Genomic DNA, 15,448 nt, shown 5'->3' with positions numbered 1-15,448 from the left:
AGTCAAGTCTCAACAATGAAAGAAGCACTAGCTACAACAAACCAGGCCCTTGAGAATCAACTTCAGCGTATGGACGAAGCTGAACAAAGAATTTCGACATTAGAAGACACCTAAACTACAGCACGGGACCTTCACAGAGCCGACAAGTTGATAAAGAGGCTGGAATCTAAGACGGATGATCTCGAAAATAGAGGGAGACGTAAAAACCTTGTTTTACTAGGGCTCCCAGAGAAGTCAGAAGGCAGCCAATTACTACTTCAATATATTCAACAAAAACTATCTTCCTGGCTCAAACTCTCCCTCGATCAGAATCTAGAGTTGGAGTGGGTTCACCGCTCTCTACGACCATATCCCGAACCAGGGAAGCCTCCAAGACCAATTATGATCCGCTTTCTACGAGTCAGAGATAAATAAATGATACTGCAGTCTGCGAAGAAAATGTCAATCCACGAGGGTAATGCTAAACTCACCATTCGCCAGGATCTGTATGCAGAGGTACGCCGAAAGTATTCTCCGTATTCTTCACAAAGAGAAGATTGTGTTTTTTGAAGACCCCAAAGAAGCCGACACCTTTGTCAAGCAGCTGCAGTAAGTCGCTATTTTTCTAACCTACCGGAGTGGAGGTAAGATGTACATTCTTTTTACATACTTTTTTCTCCTCTTCTCTCAATTAACTGTCATTGGGATTGGGGAAACGTGTGGAAATCGTTTTTCGCAAGGACACATTAAGAGGATTTTCCAGGATCTAACTGGTTCATTTGTATTTTGTTATATTTACCAGTGTCTTTGCTTCCGGCAACAAAGAATGACGTAACGGACCACACCAACAAAGAAGGTAGTGGAGGGGGTCTGACAAAACAGTAACATACAGTTCTGTTTAAAATACAACCTTCCTCCTCCACTTTTATTTGACAGTTAAGATATCACCATGTACACTCCTCCTCCGATCGTTCTTTTTTGATTTGTCTTGTTTTTTATGGCAATATATTGTTTGACATGTAAATGATCGGATGGAATATACCATGATGACATTTGGGATGCGGATTTCTATCTACCCGTCCCCTGTTAAGGAGGAAAATGATGAAGAAATGTATTTATTTTCAATGAGAACTGAGGATGCCAACACAAAGAGGACATTTCGTTAGATCTGAGATGTACATTTCTCTGACGTTTGTTTCTCTCTGGGCTACAACAAATTGGGTAGATGAATTGCCAGGGTCAGAAGACCCTGGTTTGGGTGGGATGTTATATTGTTTTCTTTTTGTGTTTTGCGTTTGTGTTACATTAGTTTTAATGTTAAATAATAAAAGCAGTGACAATCCCTTTTGTGTATGGGGCCAAAATATACAATTTACATATAATCCCACAGATATGCAGCAGTCACCATGCAAAACACGAACATCTATTCTTGGAATATTAAAGGCTTGGGAAACCCCATAAAAAGGAATAAAGTATTATCTCTTCTTAAAAAAGACAAAGCTGATGTGGTCTTCTTACAAGAAACCTTTCTCTCAGATACTGAACATCTTAAATTGAAAAGAGATTGGATAGGTCAGGTGTATTTCTCATCATATAAAACCCATAGTAGATGGACAGCTATTGTGATAAACAAAACTTGCCCATTCGAATTAGAAAAATGAGTTACGGACCCAAATGGTCGGTTTGTTTTGGTTGTTGGTACTATTTTTGGAATCCCAATCACCTTTTTAAATATCTATGCTCCCAATATAGATGAACCAATGTTCATGTCAGACATGGTGCTGCTCTTCAATGAAAATTATAAAGGATTAGGACTGATGGGCGGCGATTTCAACTGCACTCTTAACCCTACATTAGATCAATCTAACCAGTCCAAGAGCCACAATCTTAAATCCTCAAAGGTCCTTCAGGGGCTTTGTGCAGAATGCGGCCTTATTGACGTATGGCGTCAACTAAATCAGGATGTCAAAGATTACACTTTCTTTTCAAATGTCCACAACTCTTATTCTAGAATAGATTATTTTTTTATTCCCTCAAAATACATGCATAGGGTAAAAGAATGTAAAATTGATTCCATTAATATTTCAGATCATGCAAGAGTTTATTTAACTATTCACTTGGAGAGTGGATAATTGGTATCCAGGCGCTGGAAATGTGATAACTCCTTACTTAGAGACGAAAAATTCAAATTAAAAATGCGAATGTGGATAATTTACTATATAAAAGAAAACAATGACCCCTCTATAGATCCGAATATTATTTGGGAAGCTGCAAAAGCTACTTTAAGAGGACTTATTATCTCATACACATCTTTGAAAAAACGTGAAAAAATGAAGCTCAGACAAGAACTTGAAAGAGAAGTAAACAGATGTGAAGTACTTCATAAATCCGCATCAACAGATGAAAACTGGAAACAATTCAACACAGCCAGAGCTAAATTAAATATTGACTTAACAAATGAAATCATAACACAAATGAATCTTATCAGACAAAAGAATTATGAATTTGGCAATAAACCAAGTAAACTACTTGCCTATCAATTAAAGAAGCAGCAAGCAGAAAGGGCTATAAAGGCAATTCGTCTGAAAGACAACACGATAACCTACAGTACCACCCAAAACAGATTAACCAGACTTTTTATGAATTCTATAACAAATTATACAAATCTGTGATCTGTGATTACTCACAAGATGAACTGGACAATTATCTCCATAACATTAATTTACCTACATTGTCTGATTTAGATCAAGAGTATCTAAACTCATCAATTACAGAAGTAGAAGTTTTGGCTGCAATTAAATCTATGCCTATAAATAAAAGCCTTCACGGCAGAATATTATAAAGAGTTTTGGACAGAACTTCAACCTATATTTATGTCAATGGTTAACAACTTCTCTCACAACAGAACACTTCCTCAATCAATGAATCTTGCATATATTACTGTACTACATAAAGATGGGAAAGACCCCTTGAATTGTTCTTCATTTAGGCCTATAAGCCTCTTGGATCATGATTATAAGATTATCACCAAATTATTAGCAAAACGACTGGAAATGATTTTACCTAAACTAATTAGTCCTGATCAAACAGGTTTTGTCAAGGGCAGATACTCTTCTGATAATATAAGGAGACTTTTGAATATTATAAACCATTTGGACACCGGTCAGAAGCCATCTCTGCTTCTTTCTTTAGATGCAGAGAAGGCTTTTGACAGGGTTGAGTGGAATTTTCTTTTTGCTATCTTGAACAGGTTAAATATGGGCTCTCGGTTCATAGAGTGGGTCAAATCAATTTATAAAAATCCTAAAGCAGCGGTTATCACTAACTGCAGTTCCTCAGATTTGTTTCCACTAACAAGGGGGACAAGACAGGGATGTCCTCTGTCACCTTGGCTTTTTGCCATTGTAATTGAACCACTGGCGTCATGTGTGCGAGACAACATAAGTATTAAAGGAGTGAAGATTAACGATGAACACAACATTTCTCTGTATGCTGACGATATCATTCTTTACTTAACAGACCCAGAAAATTCAGTACCACACTTGCACGACACGATAGAGCAATTTGGAAGATACTCAGGATATAAAATTAACTTTAAGAAATCGAATGCTTGTTTCTTACATATGACGCCAACAGCAAATTTGGAAAAGTCTTGTTCTTTTAATTTGTCACCAGGTGGCTTTAAATACTTAGGAATAAATATAACACCACACCTGGATAATCTGTTTAAAGAGAATTACAATCCGCTCATTGACAAAATCAAACAGGATTTATCTAAATGGTCCACATTACCAATATCACTGCTAGGAAGAATCATTGTCATAAAAATGAATATTCTACCGAGATGTATTTTTCTTTTTCAAATGTTACCATGCTATTTATCCGCTGACTATTTTAAATCTCTCAATAGACACATCTCAAAATGTATCTGGTGTAATAAAAAACCAAGAATCAAGTTACTTACTCTTATGAAACCAGAAACTATGGGGGGTCTTGGTCTTCCCAACTTTCAACACTACTTCTGGTCGGCTCAATTAAGAAATGTACTATCTTGGTCTCTGGGAAGAAAGGATTCACTATGGGTTCAGATAGAAGCCAATACCTTTGACCCGTTGCCAGTGGAAACTCTTATATTTGTTAAAGACTTCAATAAGGTGAAAAATATGGCCAAATGTTTTACAGTGGTCAATACACTTTTAGCCTGGAGGGACTGTACAAAAAAAGTTCATGTTAACTCAGGTATTTCAATCTTTTCTCCTATTTTGAACAATCCTGATCTTAGCAAATATTTGTTGTCAATTAATATAAACAAATGGACGAAATCAGGTATAAAGCAATTGAAACATTTGTTCCACAAAGATATAACATTAAAATCATTTAATGATTTAAGAGCAGAATATGACATTTCAAATAAGGATTTTTTTTCAGATACCTGCAAATTAGGAACGTGATCCAATCAATTATTAAAAGCAATAAATTGAGATCGGGATTGTTGGAAGAGGAGGAGATATTGATGTCATCGAGCACGATCAAAGGTCAAATTAGAGAATGTAATGCAGTTTTTTCTAAAAGAGCTCAGTCATCCTTTCCAACTTTAAAAAAGATCTGGGAAAAGGACTTAGGGATACAGATAGATGAAACTACTTGGCTGAATATCTGTGAAAGAACACATTTTCCATTCACAAGCAATAAAATCAAAGAAGCAAACTTTGCATTTCTCAACAAATGTTACCTCACACCCATAAATATGCATAACAGTACCAAAGAAAACTCTTCAAAATGTCCGAGATGTAAAGTAAAAGGAGGAACATTTATGCATCTGTTTTGGGACTGTGATCTCTTGAAACATTTCTGGGATTCGATTCATGCGTTCACAAAAGCCGTTTTAGGCATCGAAATGAGCCAAAATCCATGTTTTTTCCTGTTAAATGACATACCAAACTTTAAACTGAATCCCAAACATTACAGAATACTAATCACAATAACATATTTTGCCAAGAAATGTATACTTTTACTCTGGAAGAATGAACGTCCTCCAACATTTAAACTTTTCATTGATCAGATAACACATTTTTTACCTCTGGAGAAAATGACATTGGAAAAAATATAATCGTGGACATATCTTTCAAGCTCTGTGGTTGCCATTGTTTTCTTATTTGGAAAATATATCTGAGATATGACCAGTGATGGAATGGTGCACTCTGTGGCTATTTTTCCTGAGGGCCGGAAATACTAGTTGTGTTGTCATTGCTGTATTGTATAATTAATTGTATAATTATGTGTTTGTTTTACTTTGATGTGGGTTTATTATTATTATTATTATTATTTTTTTTTTTTCCGTTTTATGTTTATTTTCATGGCTCTGTTGTTTAAGTTATATTGATAAGCATTTTTTTGCGGGTGGAGGGAGGGAGGGGGGAGTGTACTGTGGTACTGTGATATTACAATATAAATGAAATGGCATCGATTACTGTACACTATAATGAAATAAAAAGACTTGAAAAAAAGAGAGAAAAAAAGAAAATGGAGACTGACTCTCAGGGCTACGTGAAAAAACTCTGAGCCATTCAGGCAACGAGCTCCTCAACCAAGGCATGTCGGCCACCTCCATTTGTGCCTTTTTGCCGATAGCCTCTTTGTCCCTTCTTGACAAGGTTCCACTCCACTCGGCATAATGACATTGAAGGGAAAAATCTAGATCTAACAGATCTAACTCAAAATCTTCAATATCCGCTGGGTCCATAATTGGTCGGTTCATTCTGTTAAGATCACTGTTTAGATTGCGGGAAAAGATAGGACCCAAAATGCAGACTACAAAAAGGTAAAGATCTATAAACAAAAGCGAGCTTTATTTAAAAAGACGATCAACAAAAACATGGCAAGGATATAACGTACCATGAAGGGAGACAGGAAAAACAAACAATGAACCAACAGGGGAACACAGGAAGAGACCAGACTAAATACAAGGAACAAGAAACAGCTGGGTAAAGGAGGGAGAAACACAAGGACAACAGGTGAACACAATCAGAAAATCAGACACACCAGGGAAACTAACGACAGGGAGGAAAATACAGGGAGGAGGACCAGACAAGAAACGAGGAGGAAAACACAGGGAGGAGGACCAGACAAGACACAATGAGGAAAACACAGAGAGGAGGACCAGACAAGACACAAGGAGGAAAACACAGGGAGGAGGACCAGACAAGACACAATGAGGAAAACACAGGGAGGAGGACCAGACAAGACACAAGGAGGAAAACACAGGGAGGAGGACCAGACAAGACACAAGGAGGAAAACACAGGGAGGAGGACCAGACAAGAAACAGGGAGGAAAACATGAAACAGGGAGGAGGACCAGACAAGAAACAAGAAGGAAAACACAGGGAGGAGGACCAGACAAGAAACAAGGAGGAAAACACAGGGAGGAGGACCAGACAAGAAACAAGGAGGAAAACACAGGGAGAAGGACCAGACAAGAAACAAGGAGGAAAACACAGGGAGGAGGACCAGACAAGACACAAGGAGGAAAACACAGGGAGGAGGACCAGACAAGACACAAGGAGGAAAACACAGGGAGGAGGACCAGACAAGAAACAGGGAGGAAAACACAGGGAGGAGGACCAGACAAGACACAAGGAGGAAAACACAGGGAGGAGGACCAGACAAGAAACAAGGAGGAAAACACAGGGAGGAGGACCAGACAAGAAACAAGGAGGAAAACACAGGGAGGAGGACCAGACAAGAAACAAGGAGGAAAACACAGGGAGGAGGACCAGACAAGAAACAGGGAGGAAAACACAGGGAGGAGGACCAGACAAGAAACAAGAAGGAAAACACAGGGAGGAGGACCAGACAAGAAACAAAGAGGAAAACACAGGGAGGAGGACCAGACAAGAAACAAGGAGGAAAACACAGGGAGGAGGACCAGACAAGAAACAAGGAGGAAAACACAGGGAGGAGGACCAGACAAGAAACAAGGAGGAAAACACAGGGAGGAGGACCAGACAAGAAACAGGGAGGAAAACATGAAACAGGGAGAATAGAACAGCAAAACAAACCCAAACCTAGACATACAAAACTAAAAACGTGACATAACATAATAATCGTGACACCTACATGATTCTTGTTACTCTGTACCCTCCTGGTTGAATGCACTTATTGTAAATCGCTTTGGATAAAAGCATCTGCCAAATGAAGTGTAATGTAATGTACTATATTTATACCATTCTGTAGCATTCAAACAAAATGATACATTTCCTTGATGAACACTCCATCTTGAGTAAAAATCTAATTGATTAAAAACCGCAACCGTATACCATTCACACTTTTAATAAAACACTTGAACACCAAACACAAAAGGTTATATCTTAATTTCTGACTGTGACGGCCTGTATTACAGGCTTCTATGTGTGGTCAAGGAGGTGGAAATAAATGATCTGGTTAAAGTTTATTTCAATGTGTAAATAGAGAAGAGAACAGGATCCAGCGCTGGAGGCGAGCCTTTGTTAATTACTATGAAAGTTGCTCAGTGGAGCGTGAATCCAAAAGGGCCTGACTGAACCGAAGTACTTGGGGGTCTGGCCTGTAGAGATACACACTTGTGTTCTACTAAATATTGGTTGTTGTGTTCACATTTGTATTGTATGAGATACAGCATGTGTAATGACTATAGATTCATACAAACAAACATGACCAAATTGCTTTAATTTTCGATGAAAAAACAAGCTGTGGATATTCTATTTTATTTCTCATTTGTGATAAGACTTCATGAAACTAAACTGGTGCTTCCTTTCTGTAACCTCCATGCCTGTCTTCTTTTGGGAAACCTACCCCCATTTAACAAAGTGTTTAATGTTTCCCTTTCTATTATAGGTGACTAAAGCACTGTCAGGTATTCATTTGCCAGGTGGAAATAAACAATGGAATGGAGAGATGTCGCAGGTGGCCAATCAGAAGCCTTCAATGATGGCAGCATATGATTACCAGTCAGCTCCTCAGGTGGGAATTTCAGGACAAATTGAAGTTAGTAAAGAACATGTACATTCTCAGAAGAAAAAAGGACTGGAGGAGAGTCTGGTTAAACAAGGGCATTCCCTAAACTGTGCAGCAGTAGAGAAGATGTTACAAAATGCTCAGACTGCCCAGAGGAAGGAGGTACCAACACCAACCCATAAGAAAGCAGGCAAGGTGGAGGTTCTTACAGCTATAACTTCACATAAAGAAAATGATCTCACTTTGAAAAGTCCTGATCAGATTAATAAGGAGTGTGTTGGTCAAATGAGCTCACCTACCACAGCAGAAAAAAAGAAGGTCACCACCATTGTTACTCTACATAAAGAAACCATTCAAGCCACTGACATCACAGGTCCTGACGCCACAAAAGAAAAAGCTGTCAAAGAGAAACCAGCTGAGGAGAAGTCAAATATGACAGTAGCAGAAACATATGAGAAAGAAGACTCCCCCAAGGATCGCTTGATACAGTCCCAGGAGAATAAACTCCTTAGCTTAGATCAGTGTGTAACTTCTCCACATGTCCCAAAAATGTCCCCCTGCAGGACGGTCAGCCACAGCAGCAGGCAGCAGAACCTGCAGCCTTCCCAGGACACGACCCAGGACACATCCCAGGACACAGAGGAAGGAGGGAATCTGAGCCCTGATAGTTTGGACAATGAGGGTCGTCCTCCTCCTCCTCCTCCTCCTCCTCCTACTCCTCCTCCTACTCCTCCTCCTCCCACAGGTCAAATCCACCTGAGAATCACCAAGAACCACAGAGTGTTGGATGGCCCTGACACACAGCCTGGGTCTGGGGACAGCAATGGTGAACCCACTTATGTCGCGTATGAAAACCAAGGTTTTGAGGACAGTGATGACTCTGATAAGAAACCTATAATTGTTATCATGAATGAGCCTATGGACATTCAGTCAGCCTACAAGCGTCTGTCTACCATCTTTGAAAGTGAGGAACATCTTGATAAGATTCTTTCTACAGAAAGTGTTGTGGATGAAGATGAGTTTCATTATGAAGAAGGCAAACAGGAAATGAGAACAATTGGCAACAGTGACATCAACACAGGTTTAGAGATCACAGGAAATGGTCAGATATCTCTACACCTGCAACAAGAAAGACCTTCAGCAGGTAATGGCACAATACCTGAAAACCAGGACCAGGGTGAACCAGATTTCCTTAAAAAGCCAGAGACCAAACGAAAGTTCAAATTTAAGTTCCCCAAAAACAAACTGAGTGCAATTAGCAAGGCCATACGAACAGGGACGACCAAAACAGGAAAGAAGACTCTGGAGGTTGTTGTCTATGAGGAAGAGGAAGAGATAGTATTGGCCAGCAAATCAGCGAAGGAGACCAAGAAGCAGACAAAAGAATCCAAGAGGTCTGAGACCAGCAGTCCCAGACAGGTCAACTCTGGTGAGAGAGACATCCAGGTGTCCCTTATCACTGTCAGCAGACACTCAAAGTCACATGGCCGGGCAGAGAGGCCCTGCAACAGTACGCTCGACTCTATTGACAGTCTAGAAGAGTCCATTAAACAGCTGGAGATCAGTGCAGACAGCATGGCGGGCCCCCCCTCCCCCTGCAGCATCGGGTCTTTACCGCCTCAGTCCCCTGATTCTTCCTCGGACTCCACTGACAGAGCTCAGTCTAAAGTCAAACGGGAAAGGGAGAGAAGCCTTTCCAAGAGGCCAGCCTCTCAGGTCCTCAAGGTCCCCAATCCACCTCAGAGTAAGAGGTCCAAACAACAGCCTCCACCTGACACAGGGAAAAGCTCCACCATGAAACAGGTCTGATGCTGCTCTGCCTGCTGCTGCTGGTGGGCTGGTGCTGGGCTGGTGCTGGGCTCTCTCCTCCCTCTGCCCTCCTCTTTTCTCTTATTCTTCTCTTTCCTGTTATTACACCTGCACTGTTATTAGAGTAGTATAACCCAGGTAACACCAATATATCACCCATATTACAGTGTTATTACAGAGTTATTACACCAATTTTCCACATGAACACAGCATGTCAAATGACTGTATCCCCCCAGGATGCAGAAACCATTGAAGGTTTAAGGGACGTATGCCCGGCTGTTTAAAATGAACAATAAATACTTTTTGTGTTATCTTCAAGAAATGATCCTTGGAGTGGACCAACTGTTCAAACGTTGCACCCTCCATCTGTGTTTGGGGTCTCTGTGCTGAGTGTTCCTAGAACTCACAGGAACACTATTTCTCTGTGACTTTCTGCCACTCCCTTCCATGAATCGTGCCTCAGGGATTCACTAGAGTAAAATATCAGATCACATTGACGGCACAGTCCTCTCATACAATCCTGTCTTTGATCATATTCTTTAATATCATCTAAAGAGTTTACTTAGACTACTCAATTGTACATTTTCCCTCCATGTGCTGCTTTGGTGAAATGATGTTTCTGAATGTTTCTAACGCCTCCTCCTCATCAGTCCTAGTCCCGCCAGTCTGTCCTAACTTCCTGTCTGTGTGTTGCTCTCCTCTGCAGACCTACAGCTCCAGACCCCTCACCAGGTCCTGCCACACGACCTCCTCTAGCCCCCCAGAGAAGGCCCATAAGGGCCCGAAGCAGCCCGGCCAGGTAATGAAAGCCTGAACAGAGGGGGGGGGGGGAGCTTCTCGGGTCTCTGGGTGTTCTTGAAGAGAAGAACCTGGTGGTGGTAACTGACAGAGGATGAACCGATCCCTCCATTAGTGACATCAGTCGAACTTAGCAAATATGGCAACTTTAATATAAGAGCACATGTACTGAACAAGGCAATTGAAAGCCTTCCAGTGTGTTTAAAAAAACATTAAAAGCATTAAAAAGCCAAGGGAATACAAAATAAAACAAGCCGGGTATAAAATACTAGAATCAAAGGTCGAGTTCAGTGTGAGATATGAGAGTTCTTTGTTTTAATGAAAGGCAGCAGAAAAATGTAAGTGTTCAGCTTTTATTTGAAAGCGGTAAGAGAGACAGCAGACCTGCAGGATTCTGGGAGTTTGTTCCAGATATACGGAGCATAATAACTGAACGCTGCCTCTCTGTGTTTAGTTTGACTCTGGGCACAGAAATCAGACATGGTTTATAAGTTAGCAGAAGATCCGAAATATATTTTAGCAATCAGTGCTCTGTAAACCAGCAGCAGTATTTGGAACTTATTTGTAAGTTATAGTTCAACATAAAGTGCTTGGATGCGGGGTGAACTGGATGTTTTAGATAACATCTGAGTGATTTCACTATGCAGTGGGGTGTGAGCTCATCTCTGTGGTGGTGCTGTCTGGATCTGAGGGTCTTCTACCTGTCTGTTTCTGGCTGTTCATGCTCCTCCACCCTGCCACGCTCTGCAGGTTCACTCTCTGATGCTGTTGTAGTCCTCATATCCAGCATGAGCTGCTCAACCCTGCTGATTGAGTTTCCAGATGAGTGTGATGCTGTCCTGCATGTTCACTGGGAACTGATGTTCCTCTGGCAGTGAGTTGTGGACAAAAACTCTTGAAACCTAACCCATAGAAGCCCCCCTCTAAACATACTGTTAAACACCCGTCAGTGAGAACCCCAGATTTATGTTGTGAAAGAGTCTTCATGTGATTACTGCATGTCTGGAAAATCCCTTTAAATCAATGTCAAACATTTACATGTTGAGGTGCAACAAAACATAAACAAGATTTTTCTGAAAGAGTACAGTATTTCATGTCTCTTCACTTTCTATCTTTTCCCAGACTGGTTCATTTCAGAGAAAAAGCAGTGCATTCTAAAAATGAGCATTTATTCAGAAGTCCAGAGAATCCTAGCTGTACGTCCACACAGCAGCTTTACGGCCCGTCCACACAGCGGCGTGCGTTGACGCTTGCCGGCGGGCGTGTCTGACACTCGACCAATAACCAATCACATGAATCTCCCGCCCCTGACACACAAGCAGCGGTTTGATTGGCTAGAGCTTGTACTGGCATATGATTCGATTGGCTGACGCTTCTGTCGAGGCGTCAAAAGTTGAACATTGCTCAACTTTTGCAGCGAGCCACGCCAGCAACGCTCCGCGATGCAGTTCGGCTAAAAGTGACGTCACCCCATTCAAAGTGAATGGGCAGAAGCGTTGGAAGCTTCGACGCACGCCGCTGTGTGGACGGGCCGTCAGACGAATCTTCCACCGCTTCCAACGCTTCTCTGCCCATTGACTTTGAATGGGGATGACGTCACTTTGCCTCGCTTTTCGCCGAACTGCATTGTGGGGGAGCGAAGCGAAGATTTCCAGGATTTCCAGAATTTTCAGGATTCAAAAGTTGAGCAATGTTCAACTTTTGAAGCTGAGCTGGAAGCGTCAGCCAATCAAATCCCGTTTATGCAAATCTGACAGCAGAAGCGCTAGCCAATCAAACCGCGTGTAAGCAGGGAGAACCAGACCGCAGTTCATTTCCTCATATTCCAAACGAGAAATGACGGTAGCAAATCACCCGGTTCTTTACGACCAGAACTATTAACGGGATACAAACCGGAGGAACCAGGCATGGAGGGAGGTGGCAGAGACAGTGGGTGAAACTGGTAGGTTTTCGCCTGTTTGGGGAGTTTATATATATATATATTGCTCGCATAAAATCCCTAGGGTTTTTTGCTTTGTATGTCGGGGGCGGGAGATTCATGTGATTGGTTGTTGGTTGCGTTGCTCGCAAAAAATCCCCAAGCTTTCAGACACGCCCAGCTCCAAGATTTTCAAGATTTTTGAAAAGCTGCTGTGTGGACGTACCGTAGGAGTTCCTGTGTGATATGTGATGCAGATGTATTACCTTGGAGCTGGTTCACCTGATCAACAGCAGTTCATGTAATAGTTTCATAGGCTTCAGTGACATCATACGAGAGGAACTTCACATTACACAGACCTTAATTCACAGCACTGTGTTGCCAAATGTTGTCCATTCAAACTGAAACAAAAACACTTTCATGGGGACATATGCACAAGTGAAGCACCAGCAGCGAACCACTCCAGCAGGGGGCTAATGCCGCTGAACTACATACTGTAGCAGCGACATGAACTGTGACATCACGACGAGGCTCCTGGAGGGCTCTGCTTGGTGAAAAGAAAACTGTTTTTTTTATTGGTAAGCAAGCTGAGCCAACTTAGATCCTAACTAGCACCAGCACAGAACCAGAACATCTGACCAATTCCCAATGCCCAATTCCACCATTTCATGTTTTGTAGGGGTTAGGCGGAAACCAAGCAGCTCCTAACAAAAGAGCTTTACAAAAAAATAAATGCCATTACAGATTTTTGGAGTTTTATTTTAGTTTTTATATATTGTCTTTTGTCCAAGAGATGCTGATTTCAAACCGTTGTTATGAAAAGTTACAGCATTTCCTGTTTCAGCTGGAGAGAGGGCAGCGTGCTGCTGTTTTCACTCCCTCCACCTTCAGGAAGGGGGCCGCGTTTAGCTGTGAAAGAGACTCCAGGCAGTCATTCCTTCACGGAGTGGGAGTGGGTAGGGGGCGGCTTCGAATTGGGCCAAAAATAAAAATGTATGTATTTAAATCAAGCTGGCCAAACCCAGACAAATAAGCTGTAGGAGTATGGAGTGTGTTCTCTACTGCTGTGTGTGTTTCTGCTGACTCGCTGTGTGTGTGTGTGTGTGTGTGTGTGTGTGTGTGTGTGTGTGTGTGTGTGTGTGTGTGTGTGTGTGTGTGTGTGTGTGTGTGTGTGTGTGTGTGTGTGTGTGTGTGTGTGTGTGTGTGTGTGTGTGTGTGTGTGTGTGTGTGTGTGTGTGTGTGTGTGTGTGGTGTGTGTGTGTGTGTGTGTGTGTGTGTGTGTGTGTGTGTGTGTGTGTGTGTGTGTGTGTGTGTGTGTGTGTGTGTGTGTGTGTCCCCAGGCTGTCAGGGAAAGAGCCTCTCAGATCCCCGCCCTGTCCCACAGCTCTGGGAAACATCCCCCTCCTCCTCCCTGCTCAGACACCCCCCTGAGCTCCTCTGGGAAACCCTCTCTTCTTCAAAGTGTCCGTGGTCTCCTTCCTCGGCCCAGCCCTCCTCTTCCTCTCCATCAGGCTCTCCCCCTGGCTCCCCCTCTCCCTCCTCCTCACGAGTCTTTAATCCTGTCTCTGAATCTGAGTCGTCTCCTCCCCTCGTCTAGCCACTTCTTCTTGCCATCCCACCCTGACATCCCCCCTGCCCAGGGGCCCCCCCTTGCCTTCACCTCCACCTCCCCACACAGCTACTACTTTTCTTCATCCTACTCTTCATCCTCGCCCTCCTCCTCCACCTCCTCCTCTCTGTCCCCCACCTCCTCCTCTCTGTCCCCCACCTCCTCCCTCCTCCCTCCTCCTGGGCCAAGGAGCATCCAGATGTCAGCGTCCAGCCTGCACTCTCCAGGCGGGAGGGGCAGGAAGCGCAGCGGAGGTCAGCAGGTCCTGCGACCGGGGGAGGGCTCCAAGGACGCAGCGTGATGCTCCATCAGGGGGAGGGGGGGGGGGTTAGCTTGTAGAACAAATTTAAAATATCTGGCCAGAGTCCGTTTTAGTTCCAAAACACACTCGAGCCCGACCGTCACACAGGCATGTTGCATTATGGGATGTTTCAGCGTTGCCCAGGTGTGTCTTTATTACTGTTTAAGTCAGCACAGAAAAGTGGAGCATCACAGGGTGAGTCCACTAAAGAACACACTCAGCGTGACAGACACATGAAGAGCAGCTTTGGATTGGATACCATAGATATACAGTTTTGCGGGGGGGTCCATTATAGTGCTGAATGATTTGGGGAGAAATAATTAATGCATGTGATATGATTCTATATATAAAAAGGAATGATCATTTTTGTGGCTAATCAAAGAAATAGAACCTAAAACGGTTTAAAATGTTGGGAACCAGTAAGCCAATCTTAAGGCAGGAACAATGTCACTGAACGTCTGTGTTCATTTGTTTTCTATTTTCTTGTACTCCAATAATACAATTCATCGAGAACAATGGTTTCACCTTTTTCCTTTCCCGTGTTTCTCCTGGTTCAAAAAACATATTCTCAACCAACCCCTGTGTCCAAGATAAACATAATCACCAGGTGCCCGAAACCTTAAAGAATGACTTCAACTATATTAATTACGATAAATGTAATACAACCAAAAAACAGCTAGAAAATAAATGTTTAATTACTAAATAACATAAATCGTTGTATAGCTCCAACAATTATTTTTTAAAGATGATGCACATCAGTAATAAACGTATATTTAAATGATCATAGTGTGATTGACACGATCTGAACCAAACAAGGAACTTTGATGAAGTCTATATGTTCTGTTCTCTGCCGCTCCACAAAACGCTGTGATCTTTGATATTGCACCAGTCCATGTCGCAATGTGGATACAAGGTTGTTTAATTGAGCATCCCAAGGCCATAGTACAGTTTGGGTTAGGCTACAAAGGTTACATTGAAGCCCGGGTGGAGACATGCAGTCAGAAGGAGCAGCGCGCACGCGCACGCACGCGCACACACACAC

General features: G+C 42.3%; 1 protein-coding gene across 3 annotated transcripts in view; it reads left to right on the top strand.

The window, feature by feature from the left end:
• The window catches only part of si:ch211-207d6.2 (sickle tail protein), a 179,196-nt gene extending 164,274 nt beyond the window's left edge, over positions 1-14,922 (top strand). Inside the window, exons 20-22 of one of the 3 annotated variants that reach the window (XM_034206390.1) lie at positions 7,852-7,977; positions 10,487-10,579; positions 13,837-14,922. In XM_034206390.1, the coding sequence (XP_034062281.1) occupies positions 7,852-7,977; positions 10,487-10,579; positions 13,837-14,406 (789 nt within the window). In that variant the 3' untranslated portion in view covers positions 14,407-14,922. Of the gene's footprint in view, positions 1-7,851; positions 9,775-10,486; positions 10,580-13,836 lie in introns of all 3 variants that reach the window. The other 2 variants (XM_034206389.1, XM_034206392.1) reach the window with 2 other exon arrangements.
• The last annotated feature ends 526 nt before the right edge of the window (positions 14,923-15,448 follow it).

The sequence above is a fragment of the Gymnodraco acuticeps genome, unplaced genomic scaffold, assembly GCF_902827175.1.
Source record: "Gymnodraco acuticeps unplaced genomic scaffold, fGymAcu1.1, whole genome shotgun sequence".
In the NCBI taxonomy this organism is placed as follows: domain Eukaryota; kingdom Metazoa; phylum Chordata; class Actinopteri; order Perciformes; family Bathydraconidae; genus Gymnodraco; species Gymnodraco acuticeps.
Note: the sequence above shows the minus strand (reverse complement) of the source record. Positions and strands in the feature narration are given on the sequence as shown.